This window comes from Chiloscyllium plagiosum, chromosome 15 (assembly GCF_004010195.1).
Source record: "Chiloscyllium plagiosum isolate BGI_BamShark_2017 chromosome 15, ASM401019v2, whole genome shotgun sequence".
NCBI classification, from domain to species: domain Eukaryota; kingdom Metazoa; phylum Chordata; class Chondrichthyes; order Orectolobiformes; family Hemiscylliidae; genus Chiloscyllium; species Chiloscyllium plagiosum.
The window spans coordinates 675,047-697,902 of NC_057724.1; the positions used below are offsets into that span (position 1 = coordinate 675,047).

Genomic DNA, 22,856 nt, shown 5'->3' on the forward strand with positions numbered 1-22,856 from the left:
AAGAGGGATTGAGGTATAGAAGCAAAGAGGTTCTCTGCAGCTGTACAGGGCCCTGGTGAGACCACACCTGGAGTATTGTGTGCAGTTCTGGTCTCCAAATTTGAGGAAAGACATTCTGGCTATTGAGGGAGTGCAGCGTAGGTCACGAGGTCAATTCCTGGAATGGTGGGACTACCTTACGTTGAAAGACTGGAGCGACTGGGCTTGTATACCCTTGAGTTTAGAAGGCTGAGAGGGGATCTGATTGAGATATATAAGATTATTAAAGGATCGGACTCTCTGGAGGCAGGAAATATGTTTCCGCTGATGGGTGAGTGCCGAACCAAAGGACACAGCTTAAAAATACGGGGTAGACCATTTAGGATAGAGATGAGGAGAAACTTCTTCACCCAGAGAGTGGTGGCTGTGTGGAATGCTCTGCCCCAGAGGCAGTCGAGGCCCAGTCTCTGGAATCATTTAAGAAAGAGTTGGATAGAGCTCTCAAGGATAGTGGAATCAAGGGTTATGGAGATAAGGCAGGAACAGGATACTGATTAAGGATGATCAGCCATGATCATATTGAATGGTGGTGCAGGCTCGAAGAGCAGAATGGCCTACTCCTGCACCTGTTGTCTATTGTCTAAGACATCCAACATTTCCCCCTCTGTAGTACAGACATTTTTCAAGATGTCACCATCTATTTCCCTACATTTTATATCTTCCATGTTCTTTTCCACAGTAAATACTGATGCAAAATACTCGTTTAGTATCTCCCTCATCTCCTACAGTTCCACACAAAGGCGGCCTTGCTGATCTTTGAGGGGCCCTGTTCTCTCTTTAGTTACCCTTTTGTCCTTAATGTATTTGTAAAGACCTTTGGATTCTCCTTAACTCTATTTGCCAAAGCTATCTCATGTCCCCTTTTTGCCCTTCTGATTTCCCTCTTAAGTATCTTTTTCTTAACCAACCCTCAATTTCTTTCGTTATCCAGCATTCCCAATACCTACCAGCCTTTCCTGTCACCCTAACAGGAATATACTTTCTCTGGACACTCATTATCTCATTTCTGAAGGCTTCCCATTTTGCAGCCGTCCCCAATCAGCTTTTGAAAGTTCTGCCTAATACCGTCAAAATTGGCATTCCTCCACTTTAGAACTTCAACTTTTATATCTTTTCCATCACTATTTTAAAATTAATAGAATTATGGTCGCTGTTCCCAAAGTGTGCCCCCACTGACACCTCAGTCACATGCCCTGCCTTAGTTCCTAAGAGTAGGTCAAGTTTTGCACCTTCTGTAGTAGGTACATCCACATACTCAGTTGTGTGGGACAAGCACACCCAAGGTGCTGTTAGGTCAGATATTCCAGATATTGCAATGATGAGGGAAAGATCGTATATTTTTAAGTCAGGATGATAAATCTGTGAGGGAACTTTTTAAATGCAAGGAGGATGCTTCTGTGAGTTGGAAAGGAAGTGGAGGCTGCATGATTGAGGATGGGGGAAGAAGGAGGCTCTTAGGTTCAGGGGCTAGAGAAGAGAGAGAATATTACTTGGGGGGTTGGTTTTGGTTGCAGTGTGGTTTGTTGAGGTTTACTTGCCTCTAGGTTGGGTGTAATTGAGGCTATTATATCTGGAGGGGTCATGTCAAATACAGGGCATTAGGAGTCAAGAGGAGTTACTGGTGTATTAAGAGTTTAGTTGTTAGTTGTTTGGTAAAACTTCATTATTGCTGGAAAACGACATTGTTTTCAAAGCTTTTCGTGTTGAACTCATAAAGACAGTTCACAAGAAGACCAGCTTAAAGGGGAGGTCTTCAGAGTAGAGGAGTAGTGGGCCAGGATTTCCCAGATGGAATAAACTAAGAGAGTGCTCAAAAGGGAAGGGAAAATGTGTGTGGTGGTGGTGTCCCACTGGCAGCTTGTGATCCTTTAGATGCAAAGGCTGTTGGGGTGGAAAGTGAGGACAAGGGGGACCCTGTTTGTGTAGTGGTAGACAAGAGAAGGGATGAGAGCGAATGTGTGAGAAAAAGACCAGATATGGCTAAAGGCCTTGTCAACCACAGTAGTGGGTAATTCTTGGTTGAGTGAAAAGGTTGTCTGAGAGTGCATGTGGAAGGTGATTTTATCGTACATTCATTGAAAAATAAACTAATTCCACCTATTTATGCTCGGCCCGTATCCATTCAAACCTCTGCGATTCAGAGCCAATCCAAATGTTTTTTAAACAGAACAGTAGATAATGTGAGAATAGAATCGGCAACTTAAAATGCCTTTTTCAGCAATACTCAATTACCCAAGAGTTAGTGGGTTTTAATTCCCCAAACCTTTCCTAGGGTAACCATTAGGGTGTTTCTGCGGATATTTATTGTGGACTATAATGGAAACGGCCTGTTTTAAAACTAAGGATTGTGTAAAATATTGCTGCATGTTCTAAACAATAATGGTTACTGTTTTACATTGTTGATTTGTAAAGCAATGGGTGAAGCATTTTGTAGATGGGCCAACCCAAGTGGGTGTTACCCAATGAGATTCAGCTAATGATAAGATGTTGATTAATTTGTGGAGTAGCCACCAGTGTGGATGCCAAAGGCATCAGGCTGAGAATGATCTGATTGGTTTCTGGGTAGCTGAACAGTTTGTGGCTGTGAACAGCACTGGCAGGAGCCTTCACACTGCTTAAAAAGGTGGATGGTGTGTTGCTCTTTCCTGTAAAATATCTAAAGCCTGAAGAAAACTAGTTTATTTTCCCTCACCAGTTTCTGTAGGCTGTTGCTTTTAACCAAAAGTCTGAGAGTTTATAATCAGTGAACCATTGCTGTATGCCTCCAAAGAAGTGAGAAAACCTGAAGGAAAAGATTGGAGAATTAAAAGACTCTGGAAACAAAAGGAACACTCCATCGAATCCTGAGGACTGATGGTACTGAACTGTTTCCCCTGTTTTTTGCCCCCTACTTCACCCATAATACCAATTCTTGTTTGTTTGTATAGTAGCGTTTAGAAGGGGATAGAATTTTAACTAGAGAGTTGTCAACAGTTTGTAGTCTTTACCTGTGTTTAGAATCTATGCATTTGTAATAAATAGTATTTCTTGTTAACTACAGAAACCTAGTCCATGTTTTCTGTTAATGTGGACCTATCTGATAAGTATACTTAGGATTTTAAGAACTTTTGATAATGTTTTTATCTTTTGAGACAACTCCAGGAATAAAAGGCCTTAACTTTGAACATGCTACCCTCGTGAGGGGGAATATTTAGGAAGTGATGAGGTCATGAAAGATAGTATACGAATACCAGTTGATCATTCTCTTTCATTCCTTATGTTTTTATTTCTTACAACAGCCACAATTCTAGATTTGTCATTGCTGCCATTCTCAGGGATGAAGTGTGGTTAACTATCTGATGTTTCCCAAGTCCATCCCTGTTTGACAGACACATTTGTTTTTGCATAAACAAATGATGTCCAAAGCTGTTTCGGGAAGATGTCACACGAAGTTTCCAAACTCAGATCATCATCGGAGTCCACAGTAATTAAAACTCAAATTCCCTAACTCTCCTTTTCAGTGTATTTTGTGCAAGAATCTTCAAATGGATTTTAACTGTTACAATGGAATTTTCATTTAAGTCATGTATAATAAGTAACAAAATTGCATTGCTAGTTTTTTTGACTTTTTGATGAAGGTTCCAGTCACATGAATGAGTTAATGAATTACTTTTGCATTTTGGCATGTAATATCCAACGTGAACCCGTGACAGAAACTCTGAACCTATTTTTGGCATTAGTATTTTATCATTGCTTTGAAATTTTTCCTGTGGTAAACTAGGCCCTTTTCCCAGCCTCCTGCCTGTCTGTTTGGTTTCTAACATCTGCAGTTTTTTTGTCTGTATATCAGATTGTGGGAGAAAGAGGTCTTGGTATATCAGATTGTGGGAGAAAGAGAGTCAAAAGTGTGGGGCTGGAAAAGCACAGCTGGTCAGGCAACATCAAAGGAGCAGGAGCATTGACGATTTGAGCATGATGAAGGAATGATGAAGAGCTTATACTCGAAACGTCGACTCGCCTGCTCCTCAGATGCTGCCTGACCGCTGTGCTTTTCTAGCACCACACTTTTTAACTCTGATCTCCAGCATCTGTGGAAGAAAGAAAGCAAAGCATTGCTGTACCTTATCCTGTATCTGCTACTGTTTTGCTCAAGGCAATATGACAGCATCTTTAGTATGTTGCAGTGATTGTTCCAACAACAGACTCAAACTAGATCTGCACTGCTATTTGCATAAAAACGCACACATCTGTAGTCAGTGATATTTGAAGCAACCAAAGAATGTGGCTCCTTTTGGCAATTGATTCACAACTTGCAGGTTTTCTGAGACTCCAGGCTGAAGACTTTAAGATCTGGATGTCTTTCTTTCTTTTTGGGTCTTTTTCCTTTAGATTAGATTCCCTACAGTGATTAGATTCCCTACAGTGTGGAAACAGGCCCTTCGGCCCAACAATTCCACACTGACCCTCCGAAGAGTAACCCATCCAGACCCATTTCCCTCTGACTAATGCACCTAACACCATGGGCAATTTAGCATGACCAATTCACCTGACCTGCACATCTTTGTGACTGTGGGAGAAAACCGGAGCACATGGAGAAAATGCACGCAGACACGGGGAGAATATGCAAACTCCACACAGACAGTCGCCCGAGGCTGGAATTGAACCTGGGATGCTGGTGCTGTGAGGCCACTGTGCTGCCCTATAAAGGATGCTACAATGCTTTGTCCGGGAGTCGAACCCGGGCCTCCCGCGTGGCAGGCGAGAATTCTACCACTGAACCACCAATGCAACTGCCGCCAACTTTTGCAAAATTACTTTTACAATTATTTTTAATCTGTTGGTTTCTTAAAAACTATTGTTATTTTCTTTAATTATGGTCTTGTAACCAAGGTGACACGGATGAATGGCGATTTTGTAGACTTTTCATTGTATTCCTGTATTTCTGTATCTGAGTATATGAGACTGTAAAATTTAATTCTAATTCATAAATGTAGATTTTGTTTGATCATGATCCTGTGAGGCATCATGGGACGTCTTGCTACATTAAAGGTGATATATAAATACAAATTGTTGAATACTAATGGCACCAAGCAGCTATGAAATGTGCATGTTGTGCAAGGCCAGTTATAGGAGTGGTTATTTCAGCAGCCTTACTGCCTTTCGTAAGTTTGTTGCTTGTATCGGAATGCATTGGATTTGTGAGCAGAGGTAAGATTAGAGTGGTGCTGGAAAAGCACAGCAGGTCAGGCAGCATCCGAGGAGCAGGAAAATTGATGTTTTGGGCAAAAGCCCTTCATCAGGAATTGCCCGAATCATCGATTTTCCTGCTCCTCGGATGCTGCCTAACCTGCTGTGCTTTTCCAGCACCGCTCTAATCTTGACTCTAATCTCCAGCATCTGCAGTACCCACTTTGCCTTGTGAGCAGAGGTAGTCTGTTTAAGTTGCTGGAAAAGTTGGCCACCCATGAAGCTGCTCAATGTGATATTCTCTTTCCTTGTATAAGATCAGCTATGAAGATGCAACATTGGTACCCTTTGAGATTCAAAATGGTATTAAATAGTGTTGTGTTTCACGCTGACGCTCTTCATCATATCCTACCTTTGCTAATGTCATATGTCTTTAGCTCATCAACAAAGCGTATGTGCTTACCTATCAGAACTGGCTAAAAACTCAGCCATGTCCACTACGTTAGAAATGTGGCAAGCCCTCATCTGAGTTTTGTTCGACTTCACTGCTCCCCCAGCAGTATTCTGTGCTGAGACACCATCAGTGACAAATAGACCGATCCCCATACCTGTTAAGAGTTTGATTTTTGACCATCAGCATCTGGAATGCAAATGTCATACAGTCATAGAGCCATACAGCATGGAAACAGACCCTTCGGTCCAACCTGTCTGTTCCGAATATAATCCCAAACTAAACTAGGCCCACCTGCCTGCTCCTGGCCCATATCCCTCCAAACCTTTCCTATTCATGAACTTTTCCAAGTGTGTTTTAAAAGTTGTAATTGTACCCACACACACTACTACTTCAGAAAGTTCATTCCACATGTGAACCACCCTGTGTAAAAAATTTGCCCCTCATATTTTTTTAAATCTCTTTGTTCTGCCATTCTAGGGAAAAGACCTACCAAACTATCTATTCCCCTCGTGACTTTGTAAACGTCGAGGGTAACCTCTCAACCTACTACACTCCAGTGAAAAATGTCCCAGCCCATCCCACCTTTGAAGCCAGACTGCATTGTTCAGCAAAGTGACGCTGGATAGTTTTGATATCTAGGTTCCTCAATCCCCAGCAATCTATCACTAGATGTTGAAATTAACACTTGCAATGTAAAAGCTGCAGCTATTATGTCCAAGCTGAGAAGTGTGTAACAACAGATTGACTTGGATCACCAAACTGATAGTTTACCATGCTTTTATCATCAGTGCACTCCTTCATAGTGGTGAGATTGGACAACATATTACTTGACAGGAGAAAAGACTGAATAGTTTGCAACTTCACTCTTTCTGACAGGTCCTGTCAAGAAAAGCTGAAGATAAGGTCACCAACTTCAAGATTTTGGATGCTGCAGATTCACTTAGTGCCAGGTCAACAATGTCTATGGTGGCCCATTCACATTCATTGGATGAAATCTGCTTTATACCCATGATTTGGAGATGCCGGTTTTGGACTGGGGTGTACAAAGTTAAAAATCACACAACACCAGGTTATAGTCCAACAGGTTTAATTGGAAGCACATTAGCTTTTGGAGTGACGCTCCTTCAACCTGGTGTTGTGTGATTTTTAGCTTTATAACCAATATTAGAAATCATTTTGTAAAATAGTCTGAACTGTTAAGAATTACTTCTGAACCATTCAGACCCCTGAGCCTGTTCCACTATTCAATGAAATCATGGTTGGTCTGTGACCTAACTCCACTTTCCTTAATAAATCAAATCTGTCGCTTCTCTCCCCCTTATGTGTGCGCACTCCCTCCTTCTCCCCCTCATGCGCGCTTCCTCCCTCGGCCCCTGGTGCGCGCTCCCTCCCTTTCCCCCTTGTACGCGCTCCCTCCCTCTCCTTCCCCCCTTGTGTGCGCTCTCTCCCTCTCGTGTGCGCTCTCTCCTTCTCTCCCCCTCATGCGTGTGCTCTCTCTGCCCCTCTACTTGATTATTAAGAATAGGCTTTTAGAAAGAAACAGGAGAACTGGCAGAACACAAGGAGTAAACTACTCAATTGTATCAACAGAAGACTGAAAAAAAATACAATCATTTGGGATTTGACTTCCTGTCTGCCTAATATGTGCAATTAAGTGTTCAGTATTTCTACAATGCCCTCCTCTGGGCTGCCTGGGCTCCATAGAGGCTTTACATGCATTACGAAGATTTATTTTCAAGTTTTCTAAAGTATATTGCAAAGAGCGTGTTCCCTGCTTTTTTGGTGCTCATGGGGTGAAGAGTAGGGACAGAATTAGTCTATTCATGACCGTTATTGAAAGATGGAGCTGGCTCATTGTGTCATCTGGTCTACTGCATTTTCTTATGTTATTCTTAATAGCTTGGTCCAAACTTTGACTTGATGTTTTTTTATTGGCAAATTTGCAAATGGGTGCAGCTGTCTTAGCCAATTTTAGCCATAGATCTCTGTGTTAACATTGCAAAGCAGGAATAGCATTTTTTTTGTACATTCTAAAGATAAGAAAGTCGTTATATTCATTGATGGTGTGTGAGGAAAGAAGAGGAGGAAACAGACATTAAAAAAAAGTGTATTGCTTATGGAAGTATGAAGCCTGCCATTGTAGCAGAATATTATGTCTGTATTTTAAGTTCTAGTTTCCATGACTTTGTGAGCCAATTTTAATGATTGCTAACTCATTACATCTGTTTTATCCTTAGATGAACATGATGGTGTACAGAAAAAAACCTTCACAAAATGGATCAATGCACGCTTTGCAAAGGTACCGTTAAGATGCAACATGAAAATTGGCAATTGTTATCTGGGGCACCTCTCCTTCTGATATTGAGGCAACACAAGTATATTAAAGATAATTGTAGTATGCAAAACTTAATGGAATGAACTGAACAATGATGTTAGTGTTAATTCAATATGTTGAAACTTTATTGCTGGAACAGCACAGCAGGTCAGGCAGCATCCAGGGAACAGGAGATTCGACGTTTCGGGCACAGGCCCTTCTTCAGGAATGAGCAGAGAGTGTTCAGCAGGAGAAGATAAAAGGTAGGGAGGAGGGACTTGGAGGAGGGGCGTTGGAAATGTGATAGGTGGAAAGAGGTCAAGGTGAGGGTGATAGGTCGGAGTAGGATGGAGGCGGAGAGGTCAAGAAGAAGACTGCAGGTCAGGAAGGCGACCTCACTTTCTCCTGTATCCCATTGCAGACGACCTGCCCTCCCCCTGTCTGTATTCCATTGCAGACGCTCTGCCCTCCCACTGTCTGTATCCCATTACCGACGATCTGCCCTCCCCTGTCTGTATCTCATTGCAGACGATCTGACCCTCCCCCTGTCTGTATCCCATTGCAGACGCTCTGTCTCCATTTGACATCTTATTGAATGACTATCCTGGTGCATGAGCAAACTGAGCTCCATCTCCTTCATCCGGTTCATTAGAATAGATTGCAATTTGTTGATGATCTCATACAGATCCCTGTCCCTGAAAGTTGCCACCCAGGTTAATAGGATTGTTAAGAAGGCATATGAACCATGGGGTTATGTTGCAGCTGTAGGAAACTATGGTGTGGCCGCACTTGGAGTATTGCGTACAGTTCTGGTTACCACATTATAGGAAGGATGTGTAAGTTTTGGAAAAGATGCAGAGGAGATTTATGAGGATATTGTCTGGTATGGAAGGAAGGTCTTCTGAGGAAAGACTGAGTGACCTGAGGCTGTTTTCGTTAGAAGGAAGAGGTTGAGAGGTGACTTAATAGAGATGTGAAAGATGATCAGAGGATTAGATAGTGTTAGCAGAGAGAGACGTTTTCCTCGGATAGTGATGGCTAGCATGAGAGGACATAGCTTTAAATTGAGCGGTGATAGATATAGGACAGATGTCAGAGGGGTAGTTTCTTTACTCAGAGAGTAGTAATGGCGTGAAACTCCCTGCCTGCAACTGTAGTAGACTCACCGACTTTAATGTCTTTTTAAATGGCCATTGGATAAACATATGGATGATAATGCAACAATGCAGGTTAGTTCAGCTTCAGGCTGGTTTCACAGGTCAGCACAACATTGAGGGTCAGAGAGCCTGGACTGTGCTGTAATGTTCTGTGTTCTTTGAAAGCAAGATAATATTTCGAGTCTGGCGATTCTTCATCAGAACTGTTAACAGCTCAGGAAAGGTGGTAATATATTGAAGTGACGTTTGTGGGAAGGGGTTGGTCTTGCACAAGGTGACTTACTTGCCGATTTACTTCCTCCAACCTCAGTATCCAAGGCCTCAGGCACACCTTCCAGGTGAAGCAGCAGCTTACCTGCACTTCTCTCAACTCATTTATTTCATTCACTGCTCAGAATGTGGTCTCCTGTATATCGGGGGAGATGAAACACAGATTTGATGACCGCTTTGCTGAACACCTACACTCTGTCTGTAAAACATGACCCAGAGTTTCCCACTGCCTCCACTTCAACACACCACTGTGTTCCTACACCAACATTTCTGTCCCAGATCTGTTGCAGTGTTCCTTAACGCAAGTTCAAAGAACAACACTTCATTTTCCACTTGGGCCTGCTGAACACTCTCTGCTCATTCCTGAAGAAGGGCCTGTGCCCGAAACGTCGAATCTCCTGTTCCCTGGATGCTGCCTGACCTGCTGTGCTGTTCCAGCAATAAAGTTTCAACTTTGATCTCCAGCATCTGCAGACCTCACTTTCTCCTCGATTAATTCAATATGTGGCTTAGTTTACATACCACTATGTTGTCACCGAGGTTATTATTGCTGACCTACTAATCCTGAGACCTAGATAATGTTCTGCGGCTCCGGGTTTGAATCCTCCCATGGCAGACAGTGGAATTTGAATTCAATGAAAATCTGGAATTATAATAATGAAACATTACCAATTGTGGGAAAATCCCATCTGGTTGACTAATGTCCATTGGGGAGGAAATTTGCCAACCTTATCATGTCTGGCCTCCATGCGACTCCAGACCCATAGCAATGTGGTGAACTCTTAACTGTCCTCTGGGCAATTAGGGAAGGCAGTAAATTCTGGCATAATCAGCGACTCCCTCATCCTGTGAATGAATTTTAAAATTCTGATGATATTGCTGTAACACCAATGTGTAGATTGGTGTGTCATACTGAAGTTGGAATGGCACAATGTGACCTGTCATCTGCTGTTTTTGGAAGTAGAATCCCATATTTGTCTACACAGTTGAACTTTTTAGTATAGTTGTTTCTGAAGGAATCATTATGTGCTGGAAATTAGCAGGTTTATTTTCCACCTTGGGGAGACAGTGTCATAGTCGTCTTATCACTCGACTATTAATCCAGAAACTCAGCTCATGTTTTAGGAACCCAAATTCAAATCCTGCCATGGCAGGTGATGGAATTTGAATTCAATACAAAAAAATCTGGAATTTAGAATCCACTGATGACAATGAAATAAATCCATTATTGACTGTCAGAAATTGTCTCTAATGTCCTTCAGGGAAGGCAATCTGCCATCCTCACCTGGTCTGACCTACATTTGACTCCAGACCTAGAGTAATGTGGTTGACTCAACTGCCTTCTGGAATGGCTTTGCAAGGCACTTGGTCCAAAGGCAGCTAGGGACAGGCTATAAATGCTGACCAGCCAGCAACTTTTGAGGCGGGGGGAAGGGAAAGGGAAAGCAACAGGGATTATGGAGTCAAGTAGAAAGATAAATAAAAGGTTAGCATGTATGCAGAGTTCAAGGCAGGCTAGGAATGAAGCAAAAAGGAATGATAACTTAGGACATATTACTAGAGATGTTGGAAATCATGAGGATAAGAAAATTAGCATTAAGGCATTTTATCTAAATGCTCAAAGTATTCAGAACAAAGCAGATGAATTAATGGCACAAATCATCATGAATGATTATGATGTGGTAGGCGTGACAGAAATGTGGTTGCAGGGGGTTCAGGCCTGGCAGTTAAACATCCAAGGATTTACAACTTATCGAAAAGACAGGGAGACGGGCAGAGGGGGGTGGGGTAACCTTATTAGTTAAGAATGAGATTAAATCTATGGCACTCAATGACATCGGGTCAGATGATGTGGAGTCTGTGTGGGTGGAGTTGAGGAACCACAAAGGCAAAAAAACCATAATGGGAGTTATGTATAGACCTCCCAGCAGTGGTCAGGACCAGGGGTGCAAGATATACTGGGAAATAGATACAGCATGTCAGAAAGGCAAGGTCACGGTGATCATGGGGAATTTCAATATGCAGGTGAACTGGGTGAATAATGTTGCTGGTGGATCCAAAGATAAGGAATTTGTGGAATGCTTGCAGGATGGCTTTTTGGAACAGCTTGTGATGAAGCCCACAAGGGAGCAGGCTTTTCTGGACTTAGTTCTATGTAATGAGCCAGACTTCATAAAACTTCTTAAAATAAGGGAACACTTAGGAGGCAGCAATCATAATATGGTAGAGTTCAGTCTACAGTTTGAAAGAGAGAAGGTAAAATCAGATGTAATGGTGTTACAGTTAAATAAAGGTAATTACAGGGGCATAAGAGAGGAACTGACGAAAATCGTCTGGAAGAAGAGTCTAACGAGGAAGACAGTATAGCAACAATGGCAGGAGTTTCTGGGTGTAATTGAGGACACAGTACAGAGGTTCATCCCAAAGAAAAGAAAGATTATCCGGGGAAGGGTTAGACAGCCATGACTGACAAAGCAAGTCAGGAAATGTATCAAAGGAAAAGAGAGAGCCTATAAAGTGGCCAAGAGCATTGGGTAATCAGAAGGTTGGAAGACTACAAAAACAGAGGATAACAAAGAAAGAAATAAGGAAGGAGAGGATCAAATATGAAGGTAAGCTCGCCAGTAATATTAGAAATGATAGTAAAAGTTTCTTTCAATACATAAGAAACAAATGAGAGGCAAAACTAGAAATTGGGCTGCATCAAATTGATGCTGGAAGGCTCATGATGGGAGATAAGGAAATAGTTGAAGAACTTAATAAGTACTTTGTGTCAGTCTTCACAGCGGAAGACATGAGTAATATCCCAACAATTAAGGAGAGTCGGGACAGAGTTGAGTATGATAGCCATTACAAAAGAGGAAGTGCTAAAAAAGTTAAAAGGTCTAAAAATTGATAAATCTCTTGGCCAGGATGGGCTACACCGTAGAGTTCTGAGGGAGGTGACTGAGGAAGAAGTGAAGGCGCTGACTGTGATCTTTCAAAAATCACTGGAGTCAGGGAAAGTCCCAGATGATTGGAAAATCGCGGCTGTAACCCCCTTGTTCAAGAAAGAATAGAGACAAAATATGGAAAACTATAAGTTCATTAGCCTAACCTCGGTTGTAGATAAAATTCTAGAATCCATCATTAAGGATGAAATTTCTAAATTCTTGCAAGTGCAGAGTCAGATTAGAACAAGTCAGCATGGATTTAGTAAGGGGAGGTTGTGTCTGACAAACCTGTTAGAATTCTTTGAAGAGGTAACAAGTAGTTTAGACCAGGGAAACCCAGAGGATGTCATCTATCTAGACTTTCAAAAGGCCTTTGATAAAATGCCTCATGGGAGGCTGCTGAGTAAGGTGAGGGCCCATGGTGTTCGAGGTGAGCTACTGGCATGGAAATGGGTATTGGCTGTTTGACAAATTAATTGACAGTAATTCCTGACGAAGGGCTTTTGCCTGAAACATCAGTTTTCCTGCACCTCGGATGCTGCCTGACCTGCTGTGCTTTTCCAGCACCACTCTGACCTAAACTCTGGTTTCCAGCATCTGCCGTCCTCACTTTTGCCTGTTTGACAGAAAGCAGAGAGTTGGGGTAAAAGGTTCTTTTTCGGAATGGCAGCCAGTGACAAGTGATGTCCTGCAGGGTTCTGTATTAGGGCTGCAGCTGTTCACTTAATATATTAATGATCTGGATGAAGAGATGGAGGCATTCTGGCGAAGTTCGCTGATGATACAAAGTTAGACAGGCAGGCAGGTAGTACTGATGAGGTAGGGAGGCTGCAGAAAGATTTAGACAGTTTAGGAGAGTGGTCCAGGAAATGGCTGATGAAATTCAACGTGAGCAAGTGCAAGATCTTGCACTTTTTGGAAAAAAGAATACAGGCATGGGCTATTTTTTAAATGGTGAGAAAATTCATGAAGCCAAGGTACAGAGTACAAAGTACTCCTGGGAGTGCTAGTCCAGGATTCTCTAAAAGTTGATGTGCAGGTTGACTCTGTGATTAAGAAAGCAAATGTAATGTTGTCATTTATCTCAAGTTGGTTGGAATATAAAAGCAGCAATGTGTTACTGAGACGTTATAAAGCTCTAGTTAGGTCCCATTTAGAACACTGTGTCCAATTTTGGGCCCCACACTTCAGGAAGGACACTGGAGCATGTCCAGCAGAGATGCACATGGATGATCCCTGGAATGGTAGGCCTAACGTATGATGATCGGCTGAGGATCCTGGGATTGTATTCATTAGAGTTTAGAAGGCTGGGGGGGAGATCTAAAAGAAACTTACAAGATAATGCATGGCTTCGAAAGGGTGGATGCTGGGAAGTTGTTTCCGTTAGGTGGGGAGACTAGGACTTGTGGGCATCGCCTTAAAATTAGAGGCAGTCAATTTAGAAGGGAAATAGGGAGACATTTCTTCAGCCAGAGTGTGATGGGCCACGAAGTGCATTGGAAGCTGGGATGTTAGGTGTCTTCAAGGCAGAGATTGATAAATTCTTGATCTCGCAAGGAATTAAGAGCTACAGGAAGAGTGTGGATAAGTTGAATTGAAACACCAATCAGCCATGATTAAATGGCGGAGTGGACTCGATGGGCTGAATGGCCTTGCTTTCACTCCTACGTCTTATGGTCTGACGCCCATGTCCCCCGTCCCCACGAGTGAATAAAAAAGAAATTTCCATGGTGTAACCACTCACTATCCATTCTTATTAAGAGATCTGGCAAGCTGTAAATGAACTTTCTGTTCTTCAAGTAGAGTATGGCACAGTGATGGATGAAGTAGAGTTATCCTCTCATTTTTTGACAACTTTCAGATATCTTCGGAAAATTCTGAAATTTGAAGTAAATTTATGGGCAGCACGGTGGCTCAGTGGTGAGCACTACTGTCTCACAGCACCAGCATCCCAGGTTCGATTCCAGCCTTGGGTGACTGTCTGTGTGGAGTTTGCACATTCTCCCTGTGTCTGCGTGGGTTTCCTCCGGGTGCTCCGGTTTCCTCCCACAGTCCAAAGATATGCAGTTAAGGTGAATTGGCCATGCTAAGTTGTCCATGGTGTTAGGTGCATTAGCCAGAGGGAAATGGATCTGGGTGGGTTACTGTTCGGAGGGTCGGTGTGGACTAGTTGGACCAAAGGGCCTGTTTCCACACTGTAAGGAATCTAATCTAATCTAAACTTTAAGTTGTGTTTCTACTGCTTGAAGTGTGTGTTGGATGCTGCTTCAATCAGATAAGCCTAACTTTTTGCCATTTGTTCATGTGATGTAAGTGTTGTTGGCTAGGCCAGCATTTAGTACTCATCTCTATTCGCCAGATCCACATTGTTGTGATTGTGGAATTCCATGGAGGTTAGACCAGGTAAGGATGATGAATTTCCTTCCCTAAAGGATGTTAGTGAACTGAATGGGTTTTTTATGACAATCAGCAGTAGTTATGTGGTCATTATTAGGCAAACATTTTAATCCAGATTTTTATTGAATTCACATTTTAACATCTGCCATTGTGGGATTCAAACCCAAGCTTCTAAGACATTAGCTTGGGATTCCAACGTACTAATCTTTTAGCATTGGCACTGCGCTGTTACTGTCAGGAACAAATCTTATACTAGTGCAAGCACTGGGCTGTGACACACTAGTTGAGTGCACATTTAATTAATATGTTAGGTTTGCAATGCATTGTTTCCTCTGAATTTTTTTTCTGTGTGTGTAGTGTTTGGGAGAATTGGGAGAGAACGAGGAGGAGAAAGAAGTTGAAACATGATGTTCATATGAGAACTACTAATTGAGCCAAATGTCTGGGTGGGTGGGAAATAGATTTTAAGGAATTTGAGTTTTTTTTTAATCTGCCTTGAGAAAAACAAATTTTCCCAAGAATGTGGCTGGATACAGTTCAGCATGGAGTATGTCTCCCAAAATATTTTTCATCTATTCCCATGTGAAAGTGCACTGTTTATTTTTTTTTGTTTTTAGAATCTTTGGAGCTCTTCAAAACAAAAAAAAACTTTATAACTAAATTTCCAGCCAACTAATTTATTTCTAGGCTAACTGCATGGTAGAATGTACATGATACATCAATTGAACCATTTGACAAGTAATTTGCAAGTTGTTTACTCAAACTGCGCAGAAAACCTATGTAATGTTTTAGTCAATTTATGCATCTCTGGTTGAAGATATTACCATTTTATGGTGTTCAGAGTTAGAAAGTTTTGGGTTCAACTTTAAGACCAGGACTTGAACATGTGATCCACCTTGATGCTTTGATCCTTGAAAGAAATGGAATCTGAAACTTCACCTTCCTGAATGAGGTGAAAAATATTCTGCAACACCTATTTATTGAAAGACTTGCAAGTTCTACACTGACCTTTCTGATATTCATCTTGAACTAAAAATGCAACAAAAATGGTTTATCTGATCAGTTGTTTTGGAGTACTCATTAATTTAATTTTAATTAATGAAATTAATTTATGACCCTTTTGCAAAAGCAAATTCATCGTGGCATATCGTTACATTAAAACAATGATTGTACTTTGGAAATAGTGTTAGCTGTAAACATTTGGGGATATCCTGAAGTTATGAAAAATGCTATGGAAATACAATAACTTTTTCTTTTAACATCCAACAATGTGACACTAATATTAAAAACTAAAGCACTTCCTGAACCTATAGGCTGATGAAATAAATGAAAGTGCACAGAAACATAGAAGTAGGTTGAGGTCATTTGGCCCTTTGAGCCTGCTCTGTCATTCATTATGATCATGGCTGATCATGCAACTCAAGTTTTTCCCACATATCCTTTTCAGTCCTTTAGCCCGAGTGCTTTATCCAATTCCTTTGGAAATTATACAATGTTTTGGCCTTGATTGCATTATATGGTAGTGAATTCCACAGGCTCCCCTTTCTGGGTGAAGAAATTTCGCTTCATCTTAGTCGTAAGTTGTTTACCCCATATTCCTAGACTATGTCCCCTGGTTCTTGACCCTCCTGTTGATGGGAACATCCTTCCTCCATCTGCCTTGGCTAGTCCTATTAGAATTTTATAGGTTTCTCTTTGTTTTTCTGAACTCAAGTGAATATAATCCTAACGGATTCAACCCCTTCTCATACATCAGTCCAGAAATCAGTCTGGTAAAGCTTTGCTGCACTCCCTACATAGTAAGAATGCCTTTCCTCAGACAAGGAGACCAGAATTGCACACAGTATTCTAAGTCTGGTCTTGAGGTCATCTCTGATGAAGGGCTTATGCCTGAAACATTGATTCTCCTGCTCCTCGGATGCTGCCTGTACTTTTCTGGCACCACACTCTCCACTTATTGACGTCATGTATGATTGTAGCAAACCATTTTGCTCCTGTACTCAAATCCTCTTGCTATGTGGCTGAAATATCATTTTCTGCCTTGACTGCTTGCATATCTTCAATGACTGGTGTGTGAGGGCACTCAGGCCTCATTGCACCATCCCCTCTCTCAATTTATAGCCATTTAGATAATTCGCCTCTCTGTTTTGCTACCAAAAATGGATAAACTGACATTTATCCACGTTATGCTACATCTGTCATGCCTTTGCCCAGTCACTTAGCTTGTCCAAATCACACTGAAGCATCTCTGCATCCTTCCCTCAGTTCACCCTCTCACCCAGCTTTGTGCCATCTGCAGATTGGGGATATTACTTTTAGTTCCTTCATTTAAATCATGAATATGTATTGTGAATAGCTAGGGTGCTAGCACTGATCCCCGTGACACTCTGCTAGTTATTGCCTGCTATTTGGATACAGAACCATTTATTCCTACTCTTTGTTTCCTGTCTGCAAACCAGATTTAGACAATAGACAATAGACAATAGGTGCAGGAGTAGGACATTCAGCCCTTCGAGCCTGCACCGCCATTCAATATGATCATGGCTGATCATTCCTAATCAGTATCCTCTTCCTGCCTTATCTCCATAACCCTTGATTCCACTATCCTTGAGAGCTCTATCCAACTGTTTCTTAAATGAATCCAGAGACTGGGCCTCCATGGGGGAGAGCATTCCACACAGCCACCACTCTCTGGGTGAAGCAGTTTCTCCTCATCTCTGTCCTAAATGGTCTACCCCGTATTTCTGACCATTTGAAAACACTACCTCCAATCCCATGTGCTTTAACTTTACATGTTGATGTCTTAGATGGCTCTTTGAGCCTGCTCCGCCATTCATTGTGATTATGGCTGATAATCCAATTCAATAGTTTTTCCCCCATATCCTTTGATCTCTTTAGCTCAAGTGCTAGATCCAACTCCACTGGAATTCATGCAATGTTTTGGCCTTGACTGCATGATTATGTCTGATTCTCACACTGTTTTCAGCTATTAAGTATTTTATAGTGGACTCCAGCATTTTCCCAACTACCAATGTCTGCCTGACTAATCTATAATTCCTGGTTTGCTCTCATCCTCTATTTTTAAATAGATTGGTTACATTAACCCCACTCTACAATCTGTAGGAACTGTTCCAGAGTCTTGGAAGATGACCACTAATGCAGCCACTCTGTCTAGAGCCTCTTCCTTAAATACTTTGAGACATAGATTATCTGCTACTGGGGATTTATCAGTCTTCAATTCCATCAATTTCCCCAGCGAATAATGATTTCCTTCAGTTCATCCCTCTCATTAAATCCTGTATTCCCGAACATTTGCTGGTATGTTATTTATGCCCTTTGTGAACACAGAACCAAACTATGTATGGAGTTGGTCAACCATTTTTTTATTCCCTATTATAAACCTCTCTGTTTCTGAAGGTAGGAGACCTGCATTTGTGTTCAGTTTTTTTTCTCTATACATACCTACAAAAAGTTATACAGTCAGTTTTTATGTTCCCGCAAGTTTGCTATCGTACTTCAATTTTCCTTTCTTAATCAATCCCTTTGTCCACTTTTCCTGAATCCTAAATTGCTTCCACTCCTTGGTTCTGTTTTTTTTCTGGCCAATTTCTGTCTGCCTGTTCTTCAGATCCTAATACTGTCTCTTATTTCCTTTGTACGCCATGGTTTGACCACCTTTCTCATTTTACTCTGTGCCTGACAGGAATGAGCAATTGTTGCCGTTCACTTATGCTCTTCGAATGTTTGTCATTGCTTTTCCATCATCATCCCTTTAAGTAGTGTTCCATGCCATTGTAATATCTATTATTTAGATTCAGGACCTTAGTCTCAGCATCAACAATGTCACTCCACCTTAATGACAAATTCTTCCAAATTATGGCCACTTATTCCAAAAGACCTTGCATAATTAGATTGCCATTTATTCATTTCACATCACAAAATACTCAGTCTAGGATGGCCTGGTCTTCTCATTGCTTCTTCACATTATTGGTCCAGAAAATCACCCTGTACACACACCAGAAATTCCTCCTCTACGATTTTGTTACTTATTTGATTTTCCCATCTGCATGCAGATTAAAGATGTTTTTTATTACAAGAAGTATCAGTACAGGTTGACTGGTGTAGAGGGCCACATGTAATCTGTACTTTGAACTCCTGCTACAATAATCCCATTCCGTTCCTGAAGATAATGGTTTCCAGAATGAACATGCCTTTTACACTTTGTAAACAAACAAATGGACAGACTAATATCTTGGAAAGAATGGTTCAGTAAGATTTTCCCAATGTACTCCACCCCATTTTATTTTTCTCGATGCACAGAATGATGGGGCTGATACTGTAATCAGTGTGATGCGTGAGAAACCATGTTTAACTATGGTTGTATAACCAGTGAATTGGGTTAAGTAATTGTACAACCTCATCCAAGTGCTGCAATATGGCATGGTAGATTGAACGTGTAAATGTTAAGGCCAGTGGGAATTGCACTCTTTGACTGGTGCATGTGATTGTTTTCCAGAAGTAGCAAAAACAATGTTTTGTGAAGTTTTCTGAATTGTACCAGTGTCTGTATAAATTTAATCCTTCGAAGAGAGCTCAGCTTAAATGAGACTGCAGTTTTGAGCAATGCTGTAGTGCCAAATCGCAAACAGCATAGTTTAAAATTTAGGTGTGAGCCACATAATCTCTCACAGTTACCTCCTGGGACAGGGCTGTGCACTGAAGCACTAAGCACATGGAATGTTCTGTGTACAGGGCGAAAGTGAGGGCTGCAGATGCTGGAGGTCAGAGTCAAGATTAGAGTGGGGCTGGAAAAGCACAGCAGGTCAGGCAGTATCCAAGGAGCAGGAAAATCGGCGTTTCGGGCAAAAGCCCTTCATGTTCTGTGTACACACAGGTGGTTCAGATGTTTGGACCATTCAAGTCTGGAAGTAGCACAGCGTGTTCATGAGGCAGGCTTGTGTAGCATGCTTGAACGTCAAAGTCAGTCAAAGCAAAGTGTTGGAGAAACTCAGCAGATCTGACAGCATCTGTAGGAGAGAAATAAGGTTAACCTTTAGAGTCTAATATGACCTTTCAGAACCAAAGATGACTCTGTTTCTCTCTCCACAGATGCTGCCACACTTATTGAGTTTCTCCAACACTTTCTGCTTTCAGTTCAGAATTCCAGCATCTATAGGGTTTTACTTTTTTTATGGAAGTGAGTCACCTGTCCTAATATCGTCCAGTGTTTGCTTACATTTTCACTATGCATTTTCTTTCTTTTTAAAATAATTCCCTGTTGAAGCATGCAAGACATTCACTGTAGAGTATAAGACACAAAGTCTTTTGAGAAGTAAAAATTTTGGAATGAATAAAACAGGATTGATTTTTTTTTGCCCATAAACCTATATTTTTTTGAAAAAGCTTTCAGTTATCTTCATTTACTGGAATTATTTGCTTGATGATTTGGGCCTTTTTTTTAAAAATAGCATTATGTGTTTCTAAAAGAAATAAGTTTTTGGATAGGGTGCCACAAATGTTGCTTGACTTTGTTACCTTGTCTACCTGGTCATTCTCTACATTTGCCTTTCATTTTTCATTGTGGATTACTGTTCACTCTCTAAGGGTGGAGCAGCTGTTTGCAGCACTGATGTCACCTGAAGTCCATGTCCAAAGATGAAAATGTTGAATTTCCCCTTTTTTCCTATTGGGTACATTTGGTATTCTGTCTATTGTTCCAGGTGAGATTTGCTAACTTGACAAGGTGCTGAAACTGAACTTGGCACCTTAACTGGTCTGTTTTTTGTTCAGTCCCAAATTGGATAGTCGACATGTTAATTTCAAATTTGTGTTGGGTTCAGTCAATGAAAACTCACAATTTGCAGGGAAATTTGCGAGAACTGCTTGGGAGGATTTAAACTAGTAAGGTCGGGGGGGTGGGGGAGGAACCCAGGGAGTTAGTGAGGAAAGAGATCAATCTGAGACGGGTACAGCTGAGAACAGAAGTGAGGCAAACACTCAGGGCAGGCAGGGACAAGGTAGGACTAATAAATTAAACTGCATTTATTTCAATGCAAAGGACCTAACAGGGAAGGAAGATGAACTCAGGGCATGGTTAGGAACATGGGACTGGGATATCATAGGAATTACGGAAACATGGCTCAGGGATGGGCAGGACTGGCAGCTTAATGTTCCAGGATACAAATGCTACAGGAAGGATAGAAAGGGAGACAATAGAGGAGGGGGAGTGGTATTTTTGATAAGGGATAGCATTACAGCTGTGCTGAGGGAGGATATTCCCGGAAATAAATCCAGGGAAGTTATTTGGGTTGAACTGAGAAATAAGAAAGGGATGATCACCTTGTTGGGATTGTATTATAGACCCCCTAATAGTTAGACAGAAATTGAGAAACAAACTTGTAAGGAGATCTCAGCTATCTGTAAGAATAATAGGGTAGTTATGGTAGGGGATTTTAACTTTCCAAACATCGACTTGCACTGACATAGCGTTAAGGGTTTAGATGGAGAGGAATTTGTTAAGTGTGTACAAGACAATTTTCTGTTTCAGTATGTGGATGTACCTGCTAGAGAAGGTGCAAAACTTGAACTACTCTTGGGAAATAAGGCAAGACATGTGATTGAGATGTCAGTGGGGGAACACTTTGGGGCCAGCGACCATAATTCCATTCGATTTAAAATAGTGATGGAAAAGGATAGACCAGATCTAAAAGTTGAAGTTCTAAATTGGAGAAAGGCCATTTTTGACGGTATTAGGCAAGAACGTTCGGAAGCTGACTGGAGGCAGATGTTCGCAGGTAAAGGAATGGCTAGAAAATGGGAAGCCTTCAGAAATGAGATAGCAAGAATCCAGAGACAGTATATTCCTGTTAGGGTGACAGGAAAGGCTGGTAGGTATAGGGAATGCTGGATGACTGATGAAATTGAGGGTTTGGTTAAGAAAAAGAAGGAAGCATATGTCAGATATAGACAGGATCGATCGAGTGAATCCTTAGAAGAGTATAAAGGAAGTAGGAGTATACTTAAGAGGGAAATCAGGAGGGCAAAAAGGGGACATGAGATAGCTTTGGCAAATAGAGTTAAGGAGAATCCAAAGGGTTTTACAAATATATTAAGGACAAAAGGGTAACTAGGGGGAGAATAGGGCCCCTCAAAGATCTGCAAGGGGGCCTTTATGTGGAGCCACAGAAAATGGGGGAGATACTAAATGAGTATTTTGCATCAGTATTTACTGTGGAAAAGGATATGGAAGATATAGACTGTAGGAAAATAGATGGTGACATCTTGCAAAATGTCCAGATTACAGAGGAGGAAGTGCTGGCTGTCTTGAAACAGTTAAAAATGAATAAATCCCCAGGACCTGATCAGGTGTACCCGAGACCTCTGTGAGAAGCTAGAGAAGTGATTGTTGGGCCTCTTGCTGAGATATTTGTATCATCGATAGTCACAGGTGAGGTACCGGAAGACTGGAGGTTGGCAAATATGGTGCCACTGTTTAAGAAGTGTGGTAAAGACAAGCCAGGGAACTATAGACTGGTGAGCCTGACCTCGGTGGTGAGCAAATTGTTGGAGGGAATCCTGAGGGACAGGACGTACATGTATTTGGAAAGGCAAGGACTGATTCGGGATAGTCATCATGGCTTTTTGTGTGAGAAATCATGTCTCACAAACTTGATTGAGTTTTTTGAAGAAGTAACAAAAAGGATTGATGAGGGCAGAGCAGTAGATGTGATCTGTATGGACTTCAGTAAGGCGTTCGACAAGGTTCCCCATGGGAGACGGATTAGCAAGGTTAGATCTCACTGAATACAGGGAGAACTAGCCATTTGGATACAGAACTGGCTCAAAGGTAGAAGACAGAGGGTGGTGGTAGAGGGTTTTTTTCAGACTGGAGGCCTGTGACCAGTGGAGTGCCACAAGGATTGGTGCTGGGCCCTCTACTTTTTGTTATTTACATAAATGATTTGGATGTGAGCATAAGAGGTACAGTTACTAAGTTTGCAGATGACACCAAAATTGGAGGTGTTGTGGACAGTGAACAGGGTTATCTCCGATTACAACAGGATCTGGACCAGATGGGCCAATGGGCTAAGAAGTGGCAGATGGAATTTAATTCAGATAAATGTGAG

At 41.6% G+C, this 22,856-nt stretch overlaps 1 protein-coding gene and 1 non-coding gene across 8 annotated transcripts in view; one reads left to right on the top strand and one right to left on the bottom strand.

Moving 5' to 3' along the window:
- The window catches only part of LOC122557037 (utrophin-like), a 688,507-nt gene that overhangs the window by 50,249 nt on the left and 615,402 nt on the right, over positions 1–22,856 (top strand). For all 7 annotated transcript variants that reach the window (XM_043704260.1, XM_043704256.1, XM_043704261.1 and 4 more), the window contains exon 2: positions 7,897–7,958. In XM_043704260.1, coding sequence (XP_043560195.1) covers positions 7,897–7,958 — 62 coding nt within the window. The remainder of the gene's footprint in view (positions 1–7,896; positions 7,959–22,856) is intronic.
- Positions 4,736–4,806, bottom strand: trnag-gcc. Its single transcript has one exon. It is a non-coding gene; the product is annotated as a tRNA-Gly (tRNA).